We start from the raw sequence: 20268 nt of genomic DNA on the forward strand, positions 1-20268 counted from the left end.
GTATTATATATAAGACATATTATATATAAATATATAAAACTTAACATAAAGATAATGTATATAAGGTATATAATATTTTAAATGAAATATTTTTATTTCTACTTAGAATTTTGAAACCAAAATATTTATTAATTTTTTTTTAAGGTTTTGTTTTGTTTTTTATTTTTTTTTTGAGAGATAGAGAGAGAAAGAAAACACATGCATGCATGGACTAGGGACACAGAGAGGCAAAGAGAGAATACCAAGCCGACTCTGCACTGTCAGCACAGAACCCGATGTGGAACTCGAACTCAATGAACCGTGAGATCATGACCTGAGCCAAAATCAAGAGATGGTCACTTAACCGACTGAGTCACACAGATGCCCTCAAAATATTTTTAACTTATTTTTTAAGGAGATACCTGGTGACTTGATCCTCCCTGTGAGGAGTTCAAGCCCCAGGGTGGCCATAGTGCTTTTTTTTTTTTTTTTTAAGTAAGTTCTGCACCCAGCATGGGACTTGACACGGCTCTGAGATTAAGAGCCACGTGCTCCCCTGACTGCGCCAGCCAGATGCCCCAGAACAGTGTATTTTTTATGTGTTAAAGAAATACCATTTTACTTTTATGTAACTATAGGCTTAATTTTTATCGTTTTTGAAAATTGGGGTTTTTCTGACTTACAAAAGTTTTCTGTTAATCCTGTGATGTGATTTAGTGTGAGAGCAAATAGAAAGGGCTTGTACATTGCCTAGTGGACAGCAACCATCTGGTAGATGTTAATTCAGTTTGCTCATCCCTCCATCTGCTTCTCTCTCAGGATCCTCTGAGTCCGTGCTGCAGACCTGGATTCTGGTTTGGCATTAACAGTGAGGCGGGAACTTGACCAGCGTGGCTCTAGATCTGGTTTACCATCTGGCCATTCTTGTTTTTTTAGAACAGTTGACAGCAGATTTAAAGCTTGGTATTTTTGAGGGCATCTGGGTGGCTCAGTTGGTTAAGTGTCAGACTCTTGATTTCAGCTCAGGTCACGATCTCAAGGTCATGCGATTGACCCCCACATCGGGCTCCCACCTGGGTGTGGATCCTGTTTAAGGTTCTCTCTGTCCCTTTGGAACCCCTACCCTGCCCTTTGCTCGTGTTCTCTCTTGTGCTCTCTCTTGCTCTCTCTCAGTAAATAAAGCTGGGCGTTTTTCTGCTGTAATTGTCGGACATAATTAACTACTCTCTTCTTGGAACTCTCTTTTAGTTTGTTGATATTTCTAGTTTTCCCCTGGCCCTCTGGCCATTTCTTAGTTTCCTCTGACCAACTAACCCTAAAGTGTAGGTATTGCCTATGCTTCTATCCTTGGCCCTCTGTTCTCGTGATTATATGTTAACTTTTTGCTGGGCAGTTTCACTTACTGCCCATACATTACTTCCATTACCTCCTCCAGCTGTTCAGGTATCTTATCTCCAGCTCTGACCTAGATGCTAGCTCTTCTGTTGGATTGCCGTGTATCCACCCGTGTTTTGGATATGTCCACCTTGATTTCATATTGGCACTTATGACAGTTTACCATTAAGCTTTTTTCAGTTTAAGTAACAGAACAGAAAACCTAGCTCATGCTGGCTTAAACATAAAGGGAGTTTATTGGCCTGTGCACCCGGAATCCAGAAACTAGCTTCAGGGCAGTTTGATGCATGGCACAGCTGTGTGACTAGCCCCCGTCACGGTGCTCTGTGTGTGCAGCGTCTGCTTCCTCTGCAGGCCGCCTGCCTTCCCGCATTGCCCCAAGATGGCTGCCAGCAGCAGCATGCCAGGACCGTGTACTTTCACACTCACGTTCCAGAGAAGAGAATATAGGAGTTGGTGACTGAGATTTAAAAGTCAGGGGTGATTCCCAGACTCTCAGCTTTCGCCCCTAGATGAATTCAGTCCTCATTGTTGAAAAAGAAGGAAGAAAAGCAGGCTATAAGAAGGCAGAGAAGACATGCACATCTGTCTCCTATCGGGATGAAATGGTTGAAAGACAGTTAACCTAGTCTTTTTTCACCTTTATTCCTAACAGCTTAACAGTTAACCCTCTACCTGGCACATAGTATATATACGTAGTATTAGCGGGGATGATAGACGGGAACGCACATTCCTGCATACCCAATGCTGCTCCTGACTCTTGTCCAGCTCTGACACACCCCTCCCGCATGGGAGTTCCACATTCACTGTCAACAGTTTTACAGTCTTGGGATACTTGGTTTCAAGTTTTCCCAGCTATAAAGTAACTTGTTGAGGAAATTTAAATAACACATGATAAAGTGCCTAGTAACGTGTTTGGCTTTTAAGTAGGTATTTAAGAAAGATTAGCTGTTATCCTTAGCAGCCCAGAAGAGACCGAAAAGACTGGTTATGCATTAGAAAACAAAAGGCAGCATTTATTTTACAGAAAATGGTTTTTACTTTATTTTAAGTAGGCTCCATGCTGAATATGGGGCTTGAGTTCATGACCTTGAGATTAAGCATTGCACTGTCCACTGACTGAACCAGCCAGGCGCCCATATTTTATAGAATTTTTGTTTGGCTTTTTGGAGAGGAATTGTTGTGTGACAAGTTTACATTGATTATTATTTTCACAGTTTTATTTGAGTATGATTTAAGTTTATGTTTTAGTAATTTTTTTTATTAGGTATACAGAGTTGTACAGCTATTACCACAATCCAGCGTTAGAAAATTTGCATAACCCAAAAAGATCTCTTGTGCCATTTTTGTCTGTTACATTGGATTTTTTTATTATGGCAGAATTACATAACACAAAATTTACCATTGCCCCCTTTTTCTTTTTCTCTTCCTCCCCCCCCCCAAATTTAACATTTTAACCATTTTTAACTATATAATTCATAGGCTTTAAGTACATTCATGGTGTTGTGAAACCATCACCATGGTCCATTTTAGGAACTTTTTCTTCAACCCAGAGACTTTGTTCCTATTAAATACTAGCTCTTCATTGCCCTCTTGCCACCCCTAGTCCTGGGTAACCTCTAATCTACTTTCTGTCTTTCTGAATTTGCGGATTCTAGGTACCTTATATAGGTGGGACCGTGAAGCATGTGCCCTTCTGTGTTTGGCTTCCTTCACTTTGCATTCAAGGTTCATCCGTGTTTAGTTGGATGTTGAAGCAGGCCTAGCTACGAACACGTAGAGGTGGAGCCTCTAACAAGATCAGTCACGGCAGGAACGGACCAGGAGAGCTTGGTCGGCGTTTTCAGACCCTCTCAGGAAGATTACTTACCTTAGACATTCAGATATCTGGTTCTGGTTTCTCCCAACTTTCATATGTCCATTTATTTCACGGGAGAATTCTTGAGCAGAGTTCAACGGTTTGCGTGACCGTTCAGGAGGCCAGGGTAATGATGCCGTCTCAAACTCCATTCATTCAACTCTTGGTTGTTGAGTTTTGTTGCTTTGTCTTCTGTTTTCAGTGTTCATGAATATAATTTGTCTCAAAACTTAGAACACAGCACTGTATTAATTTTCATTTGTATATTTTGCTGTGTGCTTTTCTGGAGTATTTTTTGCATCTAGGTGTATGATCATTTGAGTAACAGACTTTTCTCACCTACAACTCCCATGAGTGGTGCTCTCCGCATAGGGTGTTGATCAAGTTACCTGGGACACTGTTACTGTGGAGTTAGAGCTTAATGTTTGCTGTTCTGTAGTGTTGAGCTTTCCAGTTCCCACCTGGGGGTACTTGTCAGAGGTATACCACTTCAGATACACCGCATATCGTGGGGCGCCTGGGTGGCTCATTTGGTTAAGCATCAGATTCTTGATTTCAGCTCAAGTCATGATCTCATGGTTTCTGGGATCGCGTCCCAAGGCGTGCTCTGCAATGGCAGCATGGAACCTGCTTGGGATTCTTTCTCTCCCTCTCTGTCCCTCCCCTACTTGTGAGTATACACACGCACTCACTAAATAAAGAAACATCTCTCTCAATAAATAAACATGAAAAAAAGAAATACCGCAGATCCCTAGGGGGACCTGTCGCTAAAGAATGTCTGTGCGTTCTGAAGTCTGTCTGTCTGACACTGAGAACGAGGAGGATGTGGAGAGTTGGAACCCCCACACTGCTGCCGGCGACACAGCAGGGCGCCGCCGCTTTGGGGAGCAGCCTGCTGCTGCTGAGTGTTGGACTGAGAGCTACCCCAGGACCCAGTGGTTCATTCCTGGGGGCACACCCAAGAGGGCTGAAAACGCGGCCACGTAAAAACTTGTACCCAAAAGTTCGTAACAGCGTTGTTCATAATAAGAAAAACGGGGGGAAGTCAAATGCCCACCACATGGTAAATGTACAAGCAGATACACAACTGGAATATCGTTTGGCCATGGAAAGATATCAGGTATAAACACAGGTTCCGGACTGAATGAACCTTAAAAACATGATGCTCAGTGAAAGAAGCCAGTCGCAAAAGACCTTACTTATGTTGTACGACTTCATTTATACGAAAAGTCCAAAATAGGCAAATTTAGGAACAAAAAGCAAATTAGTTGAGGGTAGAGATGAGGGCAGGTGGACTGCTAATGAGTATGGGTTTTCAGGGAGCGGGGGGAGATGATAAAAATTTTCTAATATTGATTGTGAAAATGGTTACACAACTCTGAATATACTCAACACCATGGGAGTAGGCACTTTCAAAAGGTGATTACGTGACGTGTGAATTATGCCTCAGTAAACCTGATCTTTTAAGAACGGAATCAGAGGGGCACCTGGGTGGCCCAGTCAGTTGAACGTCTGACTCTGGCTCAGGTCATAATCTCACAGTTCCTGCGTTCGAGCCCCACATCGGGCTCTGTGCTGACTGCTAGCTCAGAGTCTGGAGCCTGCTTCGGATTCTGTGTCTCTTTCTCTTTCTGCCCCTCCTCTGTTCACACACTCTCTCTCTCAAAAATACATTAACGTAAAAAAAAAAAAAAACTTTTTTTTAACGGAATTAGGGGCATCAGCGTGGCTCAGTCGGTTAAGCATCCGACTTCGGCTCAGGTTATGATCTCACTGTTCATGGGTTTGAGCCCCACGTTGGGTTCTGTGCTGACAGCTCAAAGCCTGGAGCCTGCTTCAAACTCTGTGTCGTCTTCTCTCTCCGCCCCTTCCCTGCTTGCACTCTTTCTCTCCCTCAAAAATAAATAAACATTAAAAAACAATTTTTTAAGGGAGAATTAAGAAACATTACCTAAAAACTCATAAATCTGGCTTTTTTTTAATACCCAGAAAAGGATCAAATAGCTCTTACTTTACTTCTCACTACAAGAAGGAAGGCGCCTCAGGCACATACATATCTTTCTTTTCAAGAGCACCAATTATCATCCATAGTATTCTCTCTCCTGCTACTTGAATCTGTGGATCACTGGGCCTGATGTCATAGTATAGAGCTCATAACCCTAGGGCATAGAAATTAAATTTTGCTGAGCATCTTCATGGGGTGCCTGAGTGGTTCAGTCGGTTAAGCATCTGACTCTTCAGCTCTGGTCATGATCTCATGGTTCGTGAGTTCAAGCCCCACATTGGGCTCCGTGCTGGCAGTGAAGAGCCTGCTTGCGATTCTGTCTTTCTCTTTGTCCCTCCCCTGCTTGCTATCTCTCTCTCTTGAATAAAAATAAAACTTTAAGAAGAAAAAAAAAGAAATTAGATTTTGTTGTGCATCTTCTTTTTTTATTTAATTTTTTTTTGATGCTTTTTATTTATTTTTGAGAGACAGAGAGAGTGCGAGCAAGGGAGGGTCAGAGAGAGAGGGAGATACAGAATCTGAAGCAGGCTCCAGGCTCTGAGCTAGCAGTCAGCACAGAGCCCGACGTGGGACTCGAACCCACGAACCGTGAGATCTGACCTGAGCTGAAGCCAGACGCTTAACCGACTGAGCCACCCAGGCGCCCCTTGTGCATCTTCTAAGTACCCACTTTTACAGATAAGATTGAGATTTAGGGAGGTAAAGTAACATTAAATATTTGATCTTATAAATGTAATTAGCAGTTCAAACCTGTTTCTATGACTCAAAGTTTTCTTTCCAGTGCCTCATTGCCATTTCCTGCCAGGAAAACAGCCCTGGATTCTAAAGTATGGAAGAAGTTTTGTATTTAGATTTCATTAGTATAAGAAAGTCAAAGCAGGAAAGGAAAATTATAATTTTCTTGCTTTTAATAATGTTGCTGCGTAAGTAGAGAAAGCACTGACCTTTTATCAGCCTGAGCACCGGAGTCTTTCATTAAAGCCAAGTATCTTTAGATATTGAATCTGTATCTGTAGAGACTTGAGGGCAGTAATAGTAGCCCCTCTGGTTCCTGCTGCATCCAGACCGTTGAGGCTGCCCATTAAACACTGTTTAGTTCATCTTTCTCATATTTCTCCATAAGATAAGCCAGTGAGAGATGATGCCTGGGTGGCCTGAGGAACTTTCCGGTCCATAAAAGAGGTCTTTTTCCAGAGAAGAATTTGGTATGAGAATTAAAACCAGTGCTGATGGTTTGAACATACAGGCACAAAAAAAGTCACAAAAGAATGTTTATTTTCTGAGAGATGTAGGCTCTTTAATGGACTATACAGGTTAGTGTAGCGGTGATACAGTCAGGACCTCAACAACTAGAAAATACTTGAAGTTCACTTTCCATTGGTAGAACTCTCCTTTAACATAGGTGTTCTAGGAAAATAGAGTGCAGATAGCTAGCTCAGTGATCTTTGAAATTCCATGTGACTATGTCTTTTTCTTTTTTTTTATAAGCTCTGCACCCAACGTGGGGCTCAAACTTACAACCGTAGGTCCAGAGTCGTGTGCTGTCCCGACTCAGCCAGCCAGATGGTCCTGTGATTCTTCTGAATACCTTTACCACCCATCCCCTTTCTTTGTGGACTGTTTAAAGGCTTGTGCTCTGATCTCACTTGTATTTTCCTTCCCATAGGATGGATAGGATGACAGAAGATGCTCTTCGCCTGAACCTGTTGAAGCGGAGCTTGGACCCAGCAGATGAGCGAGATGATGTCCTGGCTAAGCGACTCAAAATGGAGGGGCACGAGGCCATGGAGCGCCTGAAAATGTTGGCGCTGCTCAAACGGAAGGATCTGGCGAATCTCGAGGTGCCACACGAGTTGCCCACCAAACAGGATGGCAGTGGTGTCAAAGGCTACGAAGAGAAGCTCAATGGGAACCTCAGGCCTCACGGAGACACCAGGACTGCAGGGAGGCCAGGCAAAGAGAACATCAGTGATGAGCCTGTCGATATGAGTGCCAGGCGGAGGTACGGCTCAGCGCGGCTGCTCCGGCGGTAGGGTCTTCTCGTAAACGGTGGAGATGGAAAGAATTCCAATGAGAGCAGGTGTTTTCCATCCTAAACCTTCTTGAAAGAAGACATTTGTGTGCCATCTGGCTTGACCATAAACCCCTGTCGTATCCAGATGAAACCCAGTGCCTCATATATTTGCTTGTGCCCTTAAGATAAAGCGGTCATCTCTGGATGAAGGAGGCACCAGACAGCTGATAGGCCAGCTGGAAATGAGATAACAGAAATGTGCTTCAGTCTAGTCCTAACAGCCATTTCAGGAGAGCATCAGACCATCCTGAGAGTTTTAGTCTAGCGTTTGCCATGGAGTCCCAGCTTCCGGAGCCTCCAGAAGCATGGGCGTGGCTCTTCTTGTGTGAACAAGGCACTTGTCTTCATGTGGTAGCTCTCTCCGTCCTTGCTTTGTGTGTACCACCCTCCTCGGGCTCCACACACGCATAAACGTTCACACGTGGAGCACACACTCCTGTGCGCGCACTCTCACACGCACATATAGAGCCTTTCTCGGTGTCTGCCAGGGTCAAGGACTCCAAACAGTGGGGCACATACTGAGAAGTACTGACTGAGGGTGACAACTTCCAAGACAGTGAATCACAGTGTAGACAACGTTAGCTTCAAGAACGTTCAGTTTATTATTTGTTCAGATATAACCAATAAATAGGGCGCTGTCCACTTGCCCTCCAGCTGGCCCTGCTGAATTTGTCTTAGGACTGAAAGAGAGAGGAATAGTTCTAGCCTTACCTGCATTTCTTTTCTCCAGCCTCTTTTTTTTTTTTTTAAGTAGGCTTCATGCCCACTGCAGAGCCTGACACAGGCTCACAACCCTGAGATCAAGACTAGAACTGAGGGACGCCTGGGTGGCTCAGTCAGTTAAGCATCCAACTTCAGCTTGTGTCATGATCTCACAGTTCGTGTGTTCCAGCCCCACATCAGGCTCTTTGCTGACTGCTCTGAGCCTGCTTGGGATTCTTTCTCTTCCTCACTCTCTCTGCCCTTCCCTGATTTGTGCTCGCTCGCTCGCGCGCTCTCTCTCTCTCAAAAATAAACATTAAGACCTGAGCTGAGATCAAGAGTCAGACACTTAACTAACTGAACCACCCAGGCGCCCCCACTTTCTCTAGCTTTTAGTGTAAACTTACTAGTACTATCCCAGGATTATGTTCTGAAGCCACACCCAGTGAGGGGACATTATTCTTGGAACTAGCATATAAATCCCTTAGGAAAACTTGAGATAAATTCCCTATTGGTCATAAAAGAGGAGAAAAATCCTCAGCTTGGAAGCTATAGGTAATGTGAGCTGAAAATTATGAAAATAGATTAATCTTTAGATCCTTTGGGGGGGGAAAAGAAAGCAAATGAATGAGATCATGCCCCTGAGCAAATTACTTGCCCTGTAAGTGCCCTCCAGGCTCAGTCTTGCCTGAATGGGGGGAGGGGGAGGGAGGGGTGTTGGGTGGAGTCCTCACACCCCACATTGGCCCTGAAACCCGAGTTTTTCTAGAAGCACTGTCACACATTTTGGTGAAATCTCACTAGTGCTATTATTGGTATTATACTAAATAAAGTCTCTGTTGAAAAGTCAGACTACCTTGAAAACTCTACCAATTGCATTTAATTTTATTTTAGAGGAATGAGCTTTTGAAACTTGATCCTCTGGAAACTGGGAGCTTTTTTTAATGGTCTCCAGGAAAAGAGGGTTGATGTGAACAATCTAGATCCCCATTCTACATGGAAAACTAGGCTTTACTGGCCCCTGACACTCGTCTTCCCTTTCCCCAGATACACTGACGGTTATTTCTACTCAGCCCCACGCTTTTTATAAGAATGAACAGCCTTGGTAGATTGTTCAGCAAGGAGAGCACCAGTGTCTTTGATCTGGACAAAAGGAGACAATGTAAAAGCAGAAAGAATGAATGGCCCCTGGTGTCAACGACAGCCATGTCATACTTGCCTGAAACTTTTTTTTGCCATCAGTTGGGCAGATTACAAACTGTATGAAATCAGGTGTGTGTGAAACCAGTGTTTGCTTATGTTTTGGAATGCTAGAGAAATATAGCAGTTTTCTGTTTAGTTGTCTTTACTACCAGAAGGATCAGGAGGTACGTAGCTTTTGTAAACCTGCCAGTCCGATTCATAAGTGATGTTAGCAACAAGTCGGGCTTTTCTAGTAATCTCTCTTCGACCACTAGAGTTTCATACTGAAGAATGCCAAATGATGTAAATCATGTATATGTTTGGGAAAGTGGCAAAATAATTTGTCTTTGGAAAGTTTCATAAATGAGACCAGAATCCCAGGTCAGAAGTTAAAAACAACAAGAACAAAAACCTTGAAGAATGGAACAAAACTGGGGCTTCTCCTTGCCTGTGCTGTACCCAGTGTGGGTCTGCTCACACCCGCAGTAAAAACTCGGGGTGGCTCTCTGAGTCGACTCCCGACAAGCGCTGCTCGTGTCCGCAGCCTCCAACCGGGAGCGGGTCCGCCTGCCTTGTTGCTGAGCCAGCCCGAAGCAGCAGGCGGCACTCACTTGAGCGAGGAAAGAGTCCGTAGCTTAGAGATAATCTTGATGCGTGTCTCCAGCGCAGACCAGAAGGGAAGATGTGGCTGTTGGCGTGAATAAACACTGGAGAATCAAGTGGAAGCAGAAATTTACCAAATCTCAGAATTATTCACCCATGTTGATGTCAGGGATGGGTAGGCAAGGATGAAGAAATGTAGAAATGAAAAATAAAACCACCAGAGGATGAATTCAGGTAGGCCTGACCCTTATTCCAGCAATGTGGGGTTAGGGAAAGAAAGGCCCTTCTCCCTCTAGTGACGTCTTTTTCTGTAACCCCACACGCCCAGCTGCCTGTGACCAGTGCCTATAGAGCAATCTGGACAAACCTGATTGTTTCCAAGACAGTCGTGCATGTTATTCTGTCCCTCTATTTTATGTTCTCAGCCAAATTTGGTTTATTTTACTTTTTTTTCAAATTTTAAAAAGACAGAGCATGTGAGCAGGGGAGAAGGGCAAAGAGAGAGTGAGAGAAGGGAGAGGGAGAGAGAGAATCCCAAACAGGCTCCATGTTCAGTTCGGAGCAGAACCCAACAAGGGGCTTGGTCCCATGACCCTGGGATCATGACCTGATCAGAAATCAAGAGTCAGATGTTCAACCAACTGAGCTTTCCAGGTGCCCCAGATTTGGTTGATTTTAGTAACTCAACCCCATTGAGAAATTGAATGCCTAACCCACGTAGCCACGGTGTTCTGTTCAAAAAACCTGGGCATCCACGTCCCCGCATCAGCGGAGACAAGAGACTCAGAGAAATCATCGAGACGCTCTCAGGACTAAAGGCGTTAAGGATTTGAGTTTCATGTTTAAGAACTAAGAACATATTGTTCTCGGTCTGTGTGTTCCTAACTATACTGAAGAACTCAGGGAAGTAGGGTCTGGGAAGATAACGGAGTTAAGAAATCAGAGAGCTAGTGGGTGCTTGGGTGGTTCAGTCAGTTAATCTCCCAGCTTCGGCTCAGGTCATGATCTCACAGTTCATGAGTTCAAGACCCACGTCAGGCTGTGTGCTGACAGCAAGGAGCCTGGAACCTGTTTCAGATTCTGTGTCTCCCTCTGTCTCTGCCCCTCCCCAGCTTGCACTTGGTCTCTGAAAACTAAACGAACATTAAAAAAAGAATTTTTTTTTTTTTTAAGAAATCAGAGAGTTAGAATATGTGGTCATTGATTTGGGAACCTGAGGCAATTAGAATTTCCAGAATTCTTGTCATCCAGCTCTTAAAACAGGGAGTGCCATTTTTATCATCTTAGAGAAACAAGTATGATGCTCTTAACCAGCCCCAAAGGACCAAAACCGCAGTTGTCTAATAAGTGAGATTTGAAATACGGGGAGCCAGTGAGGAAGACTTAGATTTCAAAGTCATTTCTGGAGAGTTTATTTCTGAGGGAAGATGCTAAGTACAGATCTGGTAAGCAGATCCAAGTTCCGCAGGTGTGGTGTAGGGATTTCGGTCCCCCAGAAGGCTGTAGACTTGGCACTGTCCACCCCCTCAAGCAGCTGGCAACCATGCCTTCCTGGGCCTCAGCTCTGCGCCGCCGCCAGGGGTGTCCTACCCTCCTCTTGGGTGAGCCCACGGGGCCGGCCAGGCGCGGAGGGCATGGGGCACTGCCTCCTTCACAGCGTGCACTCCAGAGCCCTGCCTTTGCCCTCTGCCTCCGCTGGGCTGGCCACTCCCTTCTGAGCCTCTGTGCAGCTAATGAGATGGCCCAGAGGGAAGTGAGGTACAGGGGACACATTTAGAATTTTCATTCAAATTGATGTGATAAGAACACTCCTCTCTCCCATTTCTGAAGCCAGGTACCGTATGTCTGCTCCCTACACAAGGAATTTAAATGGAGAGCACTTTGGGGGCACCTGGGTGACTCAGTCGGTTAAGCACCTGACTTCGGCTCAGGTCATGATCCCCCAGTTTGTGGGTTCGAGCCCCGCATCAGGCTCTGTGCTGACAGTTCAGAGCCTGGAGCCTGTCTTCAAATTCTGTGTGTCTCTCTCTGACCCACCCCTGCTCACACTGTCTCTCTCTGTCTCTCAAAAATAAATAAAAACATTAAAAAAAAATTCAGGTGGAGAGCATGTTTGCTGAGGATGTGTCCCCACTTCCCTCTTGGTGTCTTCTTCACCCTAGGCTTTAAGTCTCCTGGGCTAGCTAAGACAGACCTAAGTTCCCTTGGATTTCTTTGCTCAGTGTGGAAAAGAAGTTTTCTTAACTTTTTCTGTGAATCTTCACAGATTGTTGAAATACCTTAATTTTTTTTCTTGTCTAGTGAGCCAGACCGTGGAAGGCTGACTCCCTCCCCAGACATCATTGTTTTATCTGATAACGAGGCTTCCAGTCCCCGCTCCAGCTCCCGGATGGAAGAAAGACTCAAAGCAGCCAACCTGGAAATGTTTAAGGTAAGAAAAGAGAGAAAAAAGATAAAATTTCTTTCTTCATTTTTGCTCCTATTTTCTTTAGTTCCCTAAGAGTCTTAGTTCTGTTTTTTTATACTTTACTTTTTTTTTTAATTTACCAACTTAATAATTTATGTATTTGTTTTTGAGAGAGAGTGTGAGCGAGCAGAGGAGTTGCAGAGAGGGGAGAGAGAAAGAATCCCAAGCACATGGAGCCCGATGTGGAACTCGAACCCACAACCATGAGATCATGACCTAAGCTGAAATCAAGAGTCAGACACTTAACTGACTGAGCCACCCAGGCACCCCTGTAGTTTACTTTTTGATTCTGAGTAACTACCTGTAGGGATGCCTAGGTGGCTCAGTCAGTTAAGCATCTGACTTCAGCTCAGGTCATGATCTCGTAGTCTATGAGTTCGAGCCCCACATCGGTCAGGCTCTGCACTGACAGCTCAGAGTCTGGAGCCCACTTAAAATTCTGTGTCTCCCTGTCTGTCTACCCCTCTCCTGCTCATCCTCTGTGTGTGTGTGTGTGTCTCTCTCTCTCTCTCTCTCTCTCTCTCTCTCTCTCTCTCAAAAATAAACATTACAATTTTTTTTAATTTTTTTTTTAATGTTTCATTTATTTTTGATACAGAGAGAGAGCATGAGAGGGGGAGGGGCAGAGAGAGGAGACACAGAACCAGAAACAGGCTCCAGGCTCTGAGCTAGCTGTCAGCACAGAGCCTGATGCGGGGCTCGAACCCATGAACGTGAGATCTGACCTGAGCCGAAGTCGGAGGCTTAACCGACTGAGCCACCCAGGTGCCCCTAAAAAATTTTTTTAATAAATACCCATTGATGAAACTTTTTATAAATGATTTTCAACTTCAAGGGCATTTTATTTATATACTTACTATTTACTGTTTTGTTTTTGTTTTTGAAAGCATGTACACAGAGGAGGGATGGGGGAAGAGAGTCTTACGCAGGCTGCACAGTCTGTGGGGTTTTATCTCAGAACCCTGGGATCACAATATGAGTTGGATGCTTAGTCTACTGAGCCACTGGGGTGCCCTTATTTTTTTTTAAAGATTATATTTTGGGGGCACCTGGGTGGCTCAATTGGTTAAGCATCCAACTTCAGCTCAGGTCATGATCTGAGATTCTCTCTCTCTGCCCCTCCCCACTCATGCTTTCTTTCTTTCAAAAATAAATACATAAACTTAAAAAAAATTTTTTTTTAAGTAATCTCTATACCCAACATGGGGCTCAAACCCACAACCCTAAGATTAAGAGTCTCGTGCTCCGCTGACTGAACCAGACTGAACCAGCCAGGTGCCCTGAGGATGTGCCCATTTTTTTTAAATTTCTTTTTTATGTTTTATTTATTGATGAGAGCAAGAGAGACCAAGCATGAGTGGGGTAGGGGCAAAGAGAGACAGCCACAGAATCTGAAGTAGGCTTCAGTCCCTGAGCTGTCAGCACAGAGCCCGATGCAGAGCTCGAATCCATGAATTGTGAGATCGTGACCTGAGTAGAAGTTGGATGCCTAACTGACTGAGTCCTCCAGGGGACCCTAGAAACAGTGTTTTAAAGAAGAGCAGTGTCTCCCTTTGCCCATTCTTCTGTTTTGCCAGGAATCTGGTTAATTAGCATTTATATCCTATAAGCATCTTCTGGGCACCTGCTCAATTCCCAGCACTGAGCCAGACCCCAGGGACACAGCTTCATGCAAGATACAGAGTTGAGACCTGGAAGAAGAGACCGTCTCGCAGGAAGGGGGGCTCTGTTCAGTGCCTGCCCCCAGAGCTGAGGGCCCTCGTGTCTCCTTAGGGGAAAGGCATCGAGGAGCGACAGCAGCTCATCAAGCAGCTGAGGGACGAGCTGCGGTTGGAAGAGGCCCGGCTGGTGCTGTTAAAGAAGCTGAGGCAGAGCCAGCTGCAGAAGGAGAACGTGGTCCAGAAGGTACTTCCTGCGCCCTGGAAGCGAGGGGCTAGGTCTGACGGCTGGGTGGCCTATGCTTGTCCAGTTCCATGCATTCTAGTTTCTAAGAATAGTGATTTTGTGTTTTTTTTTTTTTAATTGTAGACCTTAATCAAGAAAGCCTTGATTCCGTTTTTCTCGGTTTTCCTTCTGGTCAACAGAAGCTTCACACTGACCGGAATTTTAGAAGTCCGGGAGTGTGCCAGATTTCTGCCTCTGCGTCTTCATTCTCTCTTCTCTCCCCCAGACCCCCGTTGTGCAGAACGCAGCATCCATCGTCCAGCCCTCTCCTGCCCACGGAGGGCAGCAGGGCCTGTCCAAGCTTCCCTCCCGGCCTGGGGCCCAAGGAGTGGAGCCGCAGAGTCTGAGAACATTACAGGTATGTAACCTACCTTGAGGCCTCTGTGTCAGAGGGCTCTGTCTATCTCAGCTCTGGTTTGGGACTTTCATGATGATTGTAGAAGAACCCGGCCGTGGCAGAGGTGCTGGGGCTTCACGCAGTCCGCTGGTCCCTCCTGGCCGACTTGCTGGGTGGCGCTGGGTGGCACCGTAAGATAAAGAATCCTCCTCTTCCCACAGTGGCTTTTCTTCTCTGGAGACTTCTAACCTAGCCCTTTTCCTTCTAGGGTTAGATAGCTTATACCAAGAAAAACCAAGGAATTCCTGCCACTAATCAGGGTTCACAGTGATGGGACATTTATTCCATAGATCATTAGACAAAATTACCAAGTCTGTGTTTCTGTTTTCCACTCAGCTGTGTGTTATAGGCAGTGCTCTCTCTCCAGCATGTTGGTGGGGCATTTTACCACGTATGACTACTTCCTTTCCTCTTTTTCCCCTCAGGGTCACAGTGTCATCCGCTCAGCGACCAGCACCACCCTCCCGCATATGTTGATGTCCCAACGTGTTATTGCACCAAACCCAGCCCAGCTACAGGGTCAGCGGGGCCCACCTAAGCCTGGCCTAGTACGCACCACAACACCCAGCATGAATCCTGCCATCAATTACCAGCCGGTGAGAAAGTCCTAATATGGAAACAGAGAAGTCTTTTCCTTGCCTTCCCTGTTGAAGGGACCATAGGATGTACGGTCTGGGACATAGGGAAGCTCTAGGCCAGCCCGAGGAAGCGTGGTAGAGCTTGTAGTGACGGCCACGGTCGTCCCCAAGGGAAGCAGCAGGGGCCGCCCAGGAGGAGGAGTGGAGAAGGGAGGCTGTGCGGCAGAGGAGCAGCGCTCACCCCGCCGGGAGGAGGGCGGGGGCCTGGGCGCCGGAGACACCCCCTCCCCGGGGCTGGCCTTCCTCTGGGCGGCCGTCTCCTGGCTGCCCCGTCCTCCTTCCCTGTGTGCTGGAGGTCCTCGTCTTTGAGGTGGGACACCGCCTCCCTTTTCCTGAGTTTTGGGAAAGCTGAGTTGTCCAGACGCAGCTCAGGTAGTGTTTCTGCCACTGAAGTAATGAGCCCCGCCCCCGCCCCTCCGTTCCAGCAGTCGAGTTCTTCTGTCCCCTGCCAGCGCACGACCTCCTCTGCCATCTACATGAACCTCGCCTCCCACATGCAGCCGGGGACTGTGAACAGGGTGTCCTCGCCGCTTCCGAGCCCCAGCACCATGACCGACGCCGCCAACTCCCAGGCCGCCGCCAAGCTGGCTCTTCGCAAACAGCTGGAGAAGACCCTCCTGGAGATCCCGCCCCCTAAACCTCCTGCTCCCCTGCTTCACTTCCTGCCTAGTGCGGCCAATAGCGAGTTCATCTACATGGTGGGCTTGGAAGAAGTCGTGCAGAGTGTCATCGACAGCCAAGGTGAGGCTGGTTTTTTCTGGTCAGTCTTTTATCTGTGTGGGAGGTGGCCCAGCCTGATTGGCCCGGGCCGTGTACCCCAGGGCGCTGTGTGACACCAACTAACCTGTCCTTACTGTCGTCAGGCCACCTCCCGTGCATTATGTAGAGGCCACTTGTCTTAGGCTTAATGTTTTTGTTGCGTTTTTTAGATCTTGTATATTTAAAAAAAATTTTTTTTAATGCTAATTTTTTGAGAGACAGAGACAGAACGTGAGCAGGGGAGGAGCAGAGAGAGGGAGACACAGAATCCAAAGCAGCTCCAGGCTCTGAGCTGTCAGCACAGAGCCCGATGCGGGGCTCGAACCCATAAACCGTGAGATCATGACCTGAGCTGATGTCAGACACTTAACCGACTAAGCCACCCAGGTGCCCCTAGATCTTGTATATTTTTAGCAGGATATTGGTTGGTTCTTTTCAGTGGTGCCCAGCACTATGTAGACACAGTTTGGTGACTAGAACACTTAGGTGTGACGTCGGTGCTTGTGTGGCATTGCACTGCATCATCATGTGATGTTTAGTCTCTGCCATTTGAGGACTTCCAGGTGGGAAAGTAGGTGTCCTGACTGAGCAGGTGACCGTGACCACGTAGAAGCTGTGAGCCAGCGTTGAAGCAGGTGGCCAAGTGTTAACACTAACAAGTTAGTACGTTTCCAGACGTATCAGGGCAGCACCTAACAGCAGAGGAATGTGCCCGAAGGGCTCAGCATTGATGCTGAACGGCTCTCATTCAGACATGGACACTCAGAATTGTAAATGTGACAGGGCTGAGTACGGTCTGAGGTAGAAAGGTGCTAAGGAGCACGTGTCGTGGACCCCGGTGAGTCCGCTGACGTGTGATTAGGAGCTTCCTTCTTTTTTTTTTTTTTTTTTTTTTAATGCTTATTTATTTATTTTTTAATGTTTATTTATTATTGAGACAGAGAGAAACAGAGCATGAATGGGGGAGGCAGAGAGAGAGAGAGGGAAACACAGAATCCCAAGCAGGCTCCAGGCTCTGAGCTGTCAGCACAGAGCCCAATGCGGGGCTCGAACCCACGAACCGTGAGATCATGACCTGAGCCGAAGTCCGACGCTTAACTGACTGAGCCACGCAGGCACCGCTAGGAGCTTCCTTCTTGCTGTACTGGAAGTCCGCAAACCTGGTTCTTGTCTCGGCTTTGCCGTTAGGGGCTCTGCATTTCCTCCTCCGTAAGTGGGGATTCCACCATGTGGATTCCCTAAAGTGATGCTGTTACAGTCAAATGAAGTAAAAGTTATTTTATAAATTGCAGAGCACTCTTCTTGTAGAGTCTCTTTCTTAGTTCAGCAGAATCACTTCCTGAAGATTTCATTTGATGAAGAGAAGCGGGAGATGGGAAAACGTAAGGGCCTGACTGTTCTCTCTGTTGGCATCTAGGCAAAAGCTGTGCCTCGCTCCTGCGGGTCGAGCCCTTTGTCTGTGCCCAGTGCCGCACAGACTTCACCCCCCACTGGAAGCAGGAGAAGAACGGTAAGATTCTGTGTGAGCAATGTATGACCTCCAACCAGAAGAAGGCTCTAAAGGCTGAGCACACCAACCGGCTGAAAAATGCTTTTGTTAAAGCCCTACAGCAGGAACAGGTAAGAACCTGACCTCTCCCAGCCACCTGCTCAGCTTGGGTTTTCCCAAATGGTGGTCCTTCTAGTCTTTAGAGGATTTGATCCCCACAATCCTGATGGCCTGGAGGCCAGGTCCCCTGTTCCGCCCCATACCGATCTGTCTGTCCATTTCCATATGACTGTCTCTAGTTGGGCAAGAGCATAAATGACAGTGCGGTCCAGGGTGGGGACAGACAGGCAGAGACATGGCTTTCCCTGGTAGCTCTAAAGAAATCCCTCCTCAACTTCATGTCCTCCTCAAACAACTGGATTTTGGCGGGAGGCATTATGTTTGTGCTGGAAATCCCTCGGAGAGATGGAATTCTCTGTAGTCCATACTGGACAAGGGAGTGACCCGAGGAGAGAGTGGGCTGTAACGCAGCCCTCCGGAGAGGAGTGGCGTGCCGGGAGCGGGCGTGCCCTGGGCGCTCGCACGGCGAGAGGGACTAGGCGAGAGGAGGATGCGTGGGGAGTTTGGACCGTTCTCCTCAGTCCTGTTTCCACCTCACCACCCTCAGACCCCTTTGGGTAGCATCCAGGGACCCTTCTGGAAAACAGGTGGACAGGAATCAGAAATAAAACCTCCGTAAAGTCGTCAGCCGTCAGCACGTCCAGCAGCTGCTGCCACCACCCAGGCCTCTCCTGCCAGCTTTTCCTGGACAGACAGACCCCTTAATCCGCAAAGCAGTGCTGACTGCTTGTGCCCAGAGACCCAACCTGCCATCTCCGTATCCCTCCTGTCCCCAGCAGCATTAGCAGTAGGAGGGGCCCTAGGTGTCCTGGGTAAGAAACCAGGCGCTGCCCTGCCAGGCTGACCTGCTGACTCCTGACAGGAAATCGAGCAGCGACTACAGCAGCAGGCAGCCCTCTCCCCCACCGCGGCACCGGCCGTGTCCAGTGTCAGCAAACAGGAGACCATCATGAGACACCACACGCTTCGGCAGGTGAGGTGGTCTGGGGGTTCCGGCCTGTCCGCCTGGGTGGGAAGCTCTGCCCTAGTGTGCTCCCGGACCCTTACCCCCCCAACCCCTTCCGTCGTGGCCACCTCGTGACCGGCGTCTGCTCACTGCGCAGGCTCCACAGCCCCAGAGCAGCCTCCAGCGCGGCATCCCCACGTCCGCTCGCTCCATGCTCTCCAACTTCGCCCAGGCGCCCCAGCTGTCCGTGCCCGGTGGCCTCCTTGGGATGCCAGGTAGGATGGGGTGTTGGGAGGGGCCTTTAGACTAGCAGGCGGCTCTTCCATTTCTGCTCTTTCTTTAGGCCCTTCTTCCTTCACTCTTTTGTTATTTGGCACATGTTTGCTAGATTCACAGTCCACGCAGAGCACAGCACGCTAGGGTTCTGGTGGTGAGAGCAGCACAGCCCCTGCCCTTGTCCGCTCACTGGTGCACCCCGTCACTGGGTGTGTGGTTACTGTCCCCACCCTGTTTGCATGGTCGAGGGACACTTCCTCACAGAACACCGAAGCGGATTCCGTGAGTGCATCTCTTGGTCTTCATTACTCTCCTGTTTCGCTGATTCTCCCATCAAGACCGTGTTTGTTCTGCTCCTGGTCGGACTGAAGTTTCAAGAGGACCCCTTTCCCTAAAGCTGGGGTGCTGACATCAGCTTTCCTAAGTCTGCACAGATGCACACAGCCTCTGGTGCTCCTGCCCCACCTCCAGATCTGCGCCCCTGCTCTCCCCGGGTCCTCCCAGATCGCCCCAGGACAGTCACCGGGTGGTGAAGTCAAGAAGGTGACACTTCCTCTTCTAATGCCTGCCCACCTCCCCCACCCCGCTTTTGTCTCCTGCGTCCAGGTGTCAACATTGCATACTTGAACACCGGCATCGGGGGACACAAAGCTCCCAGTTTGGCAGACAGACAGCGGGAGTACCTTTTAGACATGATCCCTCCCCGGTCTATAGCGCAGTCCATCAGCGGGCAGAAATAACACCTGTCCACGCGCACTGCCCCAGCCTTGAACCCTCTACCCCTCCTCTCCCATTGCCCCCAACTCCCGTCGCATGCAGTGCCTGTACTGGTGCCTACCATACACGGAAAACAAACAAGACAACAGAAGACAAACTAGAAGTCAACAGGAAAACACGCGCCCTGCCCCGCCACCCTCTCTCACTGCTGCGACTCTGCGCTCTTGTCTTCTCTCCAGTTTTCTCTCTCCGGTTTTCTTTCACAGTGAGGTGCTCTTCTCCTCGGATGAGGTCAGAGCAAGGTCCTGGGGAGAAATCTAAGCCCTCCGGCGTGTGTCTGAAGTTTTTATGCTCTAATTATTATCATTTTTAATGATTTTGTGTGTCCTCCCTTTGTTCAGTGGACGGTTAAACCTTTTTATTTTCTCTCAATATTTTTTTTCTTTTACCTTTTTCTTTTTTTTTTCTTTTTTGTAAACACAGATGACATTCAGATAAATGACAGGAGCATTGCAGGGGGTGCCCAAGCAGACATGACTGGGAGCGCTGGGGGCAGAGGCTCTTTATGCACTTACCCTGGGGTGGGGGGAGCTGGTGGCGTCACACGGGGAGGCCATCAGCCCTGGGTGTCTCTGGGCTGGCCAGCCTGCGGTGGGGAGGGTTTGTCCTGAAGTTGGGCTCTAAGAATGAGGGGAGCGAGCCTGGAGGGAGAAGCTT

The 20268-nt window shown here is 47.6% G+C and overlaps 1 protein-coding gene across 3 annotated transcripts in view; it reads left to right on the forward strand.

Moving 5' to 3' along the window:
* GATAD2B (GATA zinc finger domain containing 2B) overlaps window positions 1-19927 on the forward strand; it is a 53182-nt gene extending 33255 nt beyond the window's left edge. For 2 of the 3 annotated variants that reach the window (XM_029936112.1, XM_029936111.1), the window contains exons 3-12: window positions 6904-7239; window positions 12100-12229; window positions 14039-14170; window positions 14436-14567; window positions 15032-15202; window positions 15670-15985; window positions 17421-17623; window positions 18475-18585; window positions 18716-18833; window positions 19441-19927. In XM_029936112.1, coding sequence (XP_029791972.1) covers window positions 6905-7239; window positions 12100-12229; window positions 14039-14170; window positions 14436-14567; window positions 15032-15202; window positions 15670-15985; window positions 17421-17623; window positions 18475-18585; window positions 18716-18833; window positions 19441-19574 — 1782 coding nt within the window. In that variant the 5' untranslated portion in view covers window position 6904 and the 3' untranslated portion in view covers window positions 19575-19927. The remainder of the gene's footprint in view (window positions 1-6903; window positions 7240-12099; window positions 12230-14038; window positions 14171-14435; window positions 14568-15031; window positions 15203-15669; window positions 15986-17420; window positions 17624-18474; window positions 18586-18715; window positions 18834-19440) is intronic. The other variant, XM_029936114.1, reaches the window with a different exon arrangement.
* The last annotated feature ends 341 nt before the right edge of the window (window positions 19928-20268 follow it).

This window comes from Suricata suricatta, chromosome 3, assembly GCF_006229205.1.
Source record: "Suricata suricatta isolate VVHF042 chromosome 3, meerkat_22Aug2017_6uvM2_HiC, whole genome shotgun sequence".
Lineage (NCBI taxonomy): Eukaryota > Metazoa > Chordata > Mammalia > Carnivora > Herpestidae > Suricata > Suricata suricatta.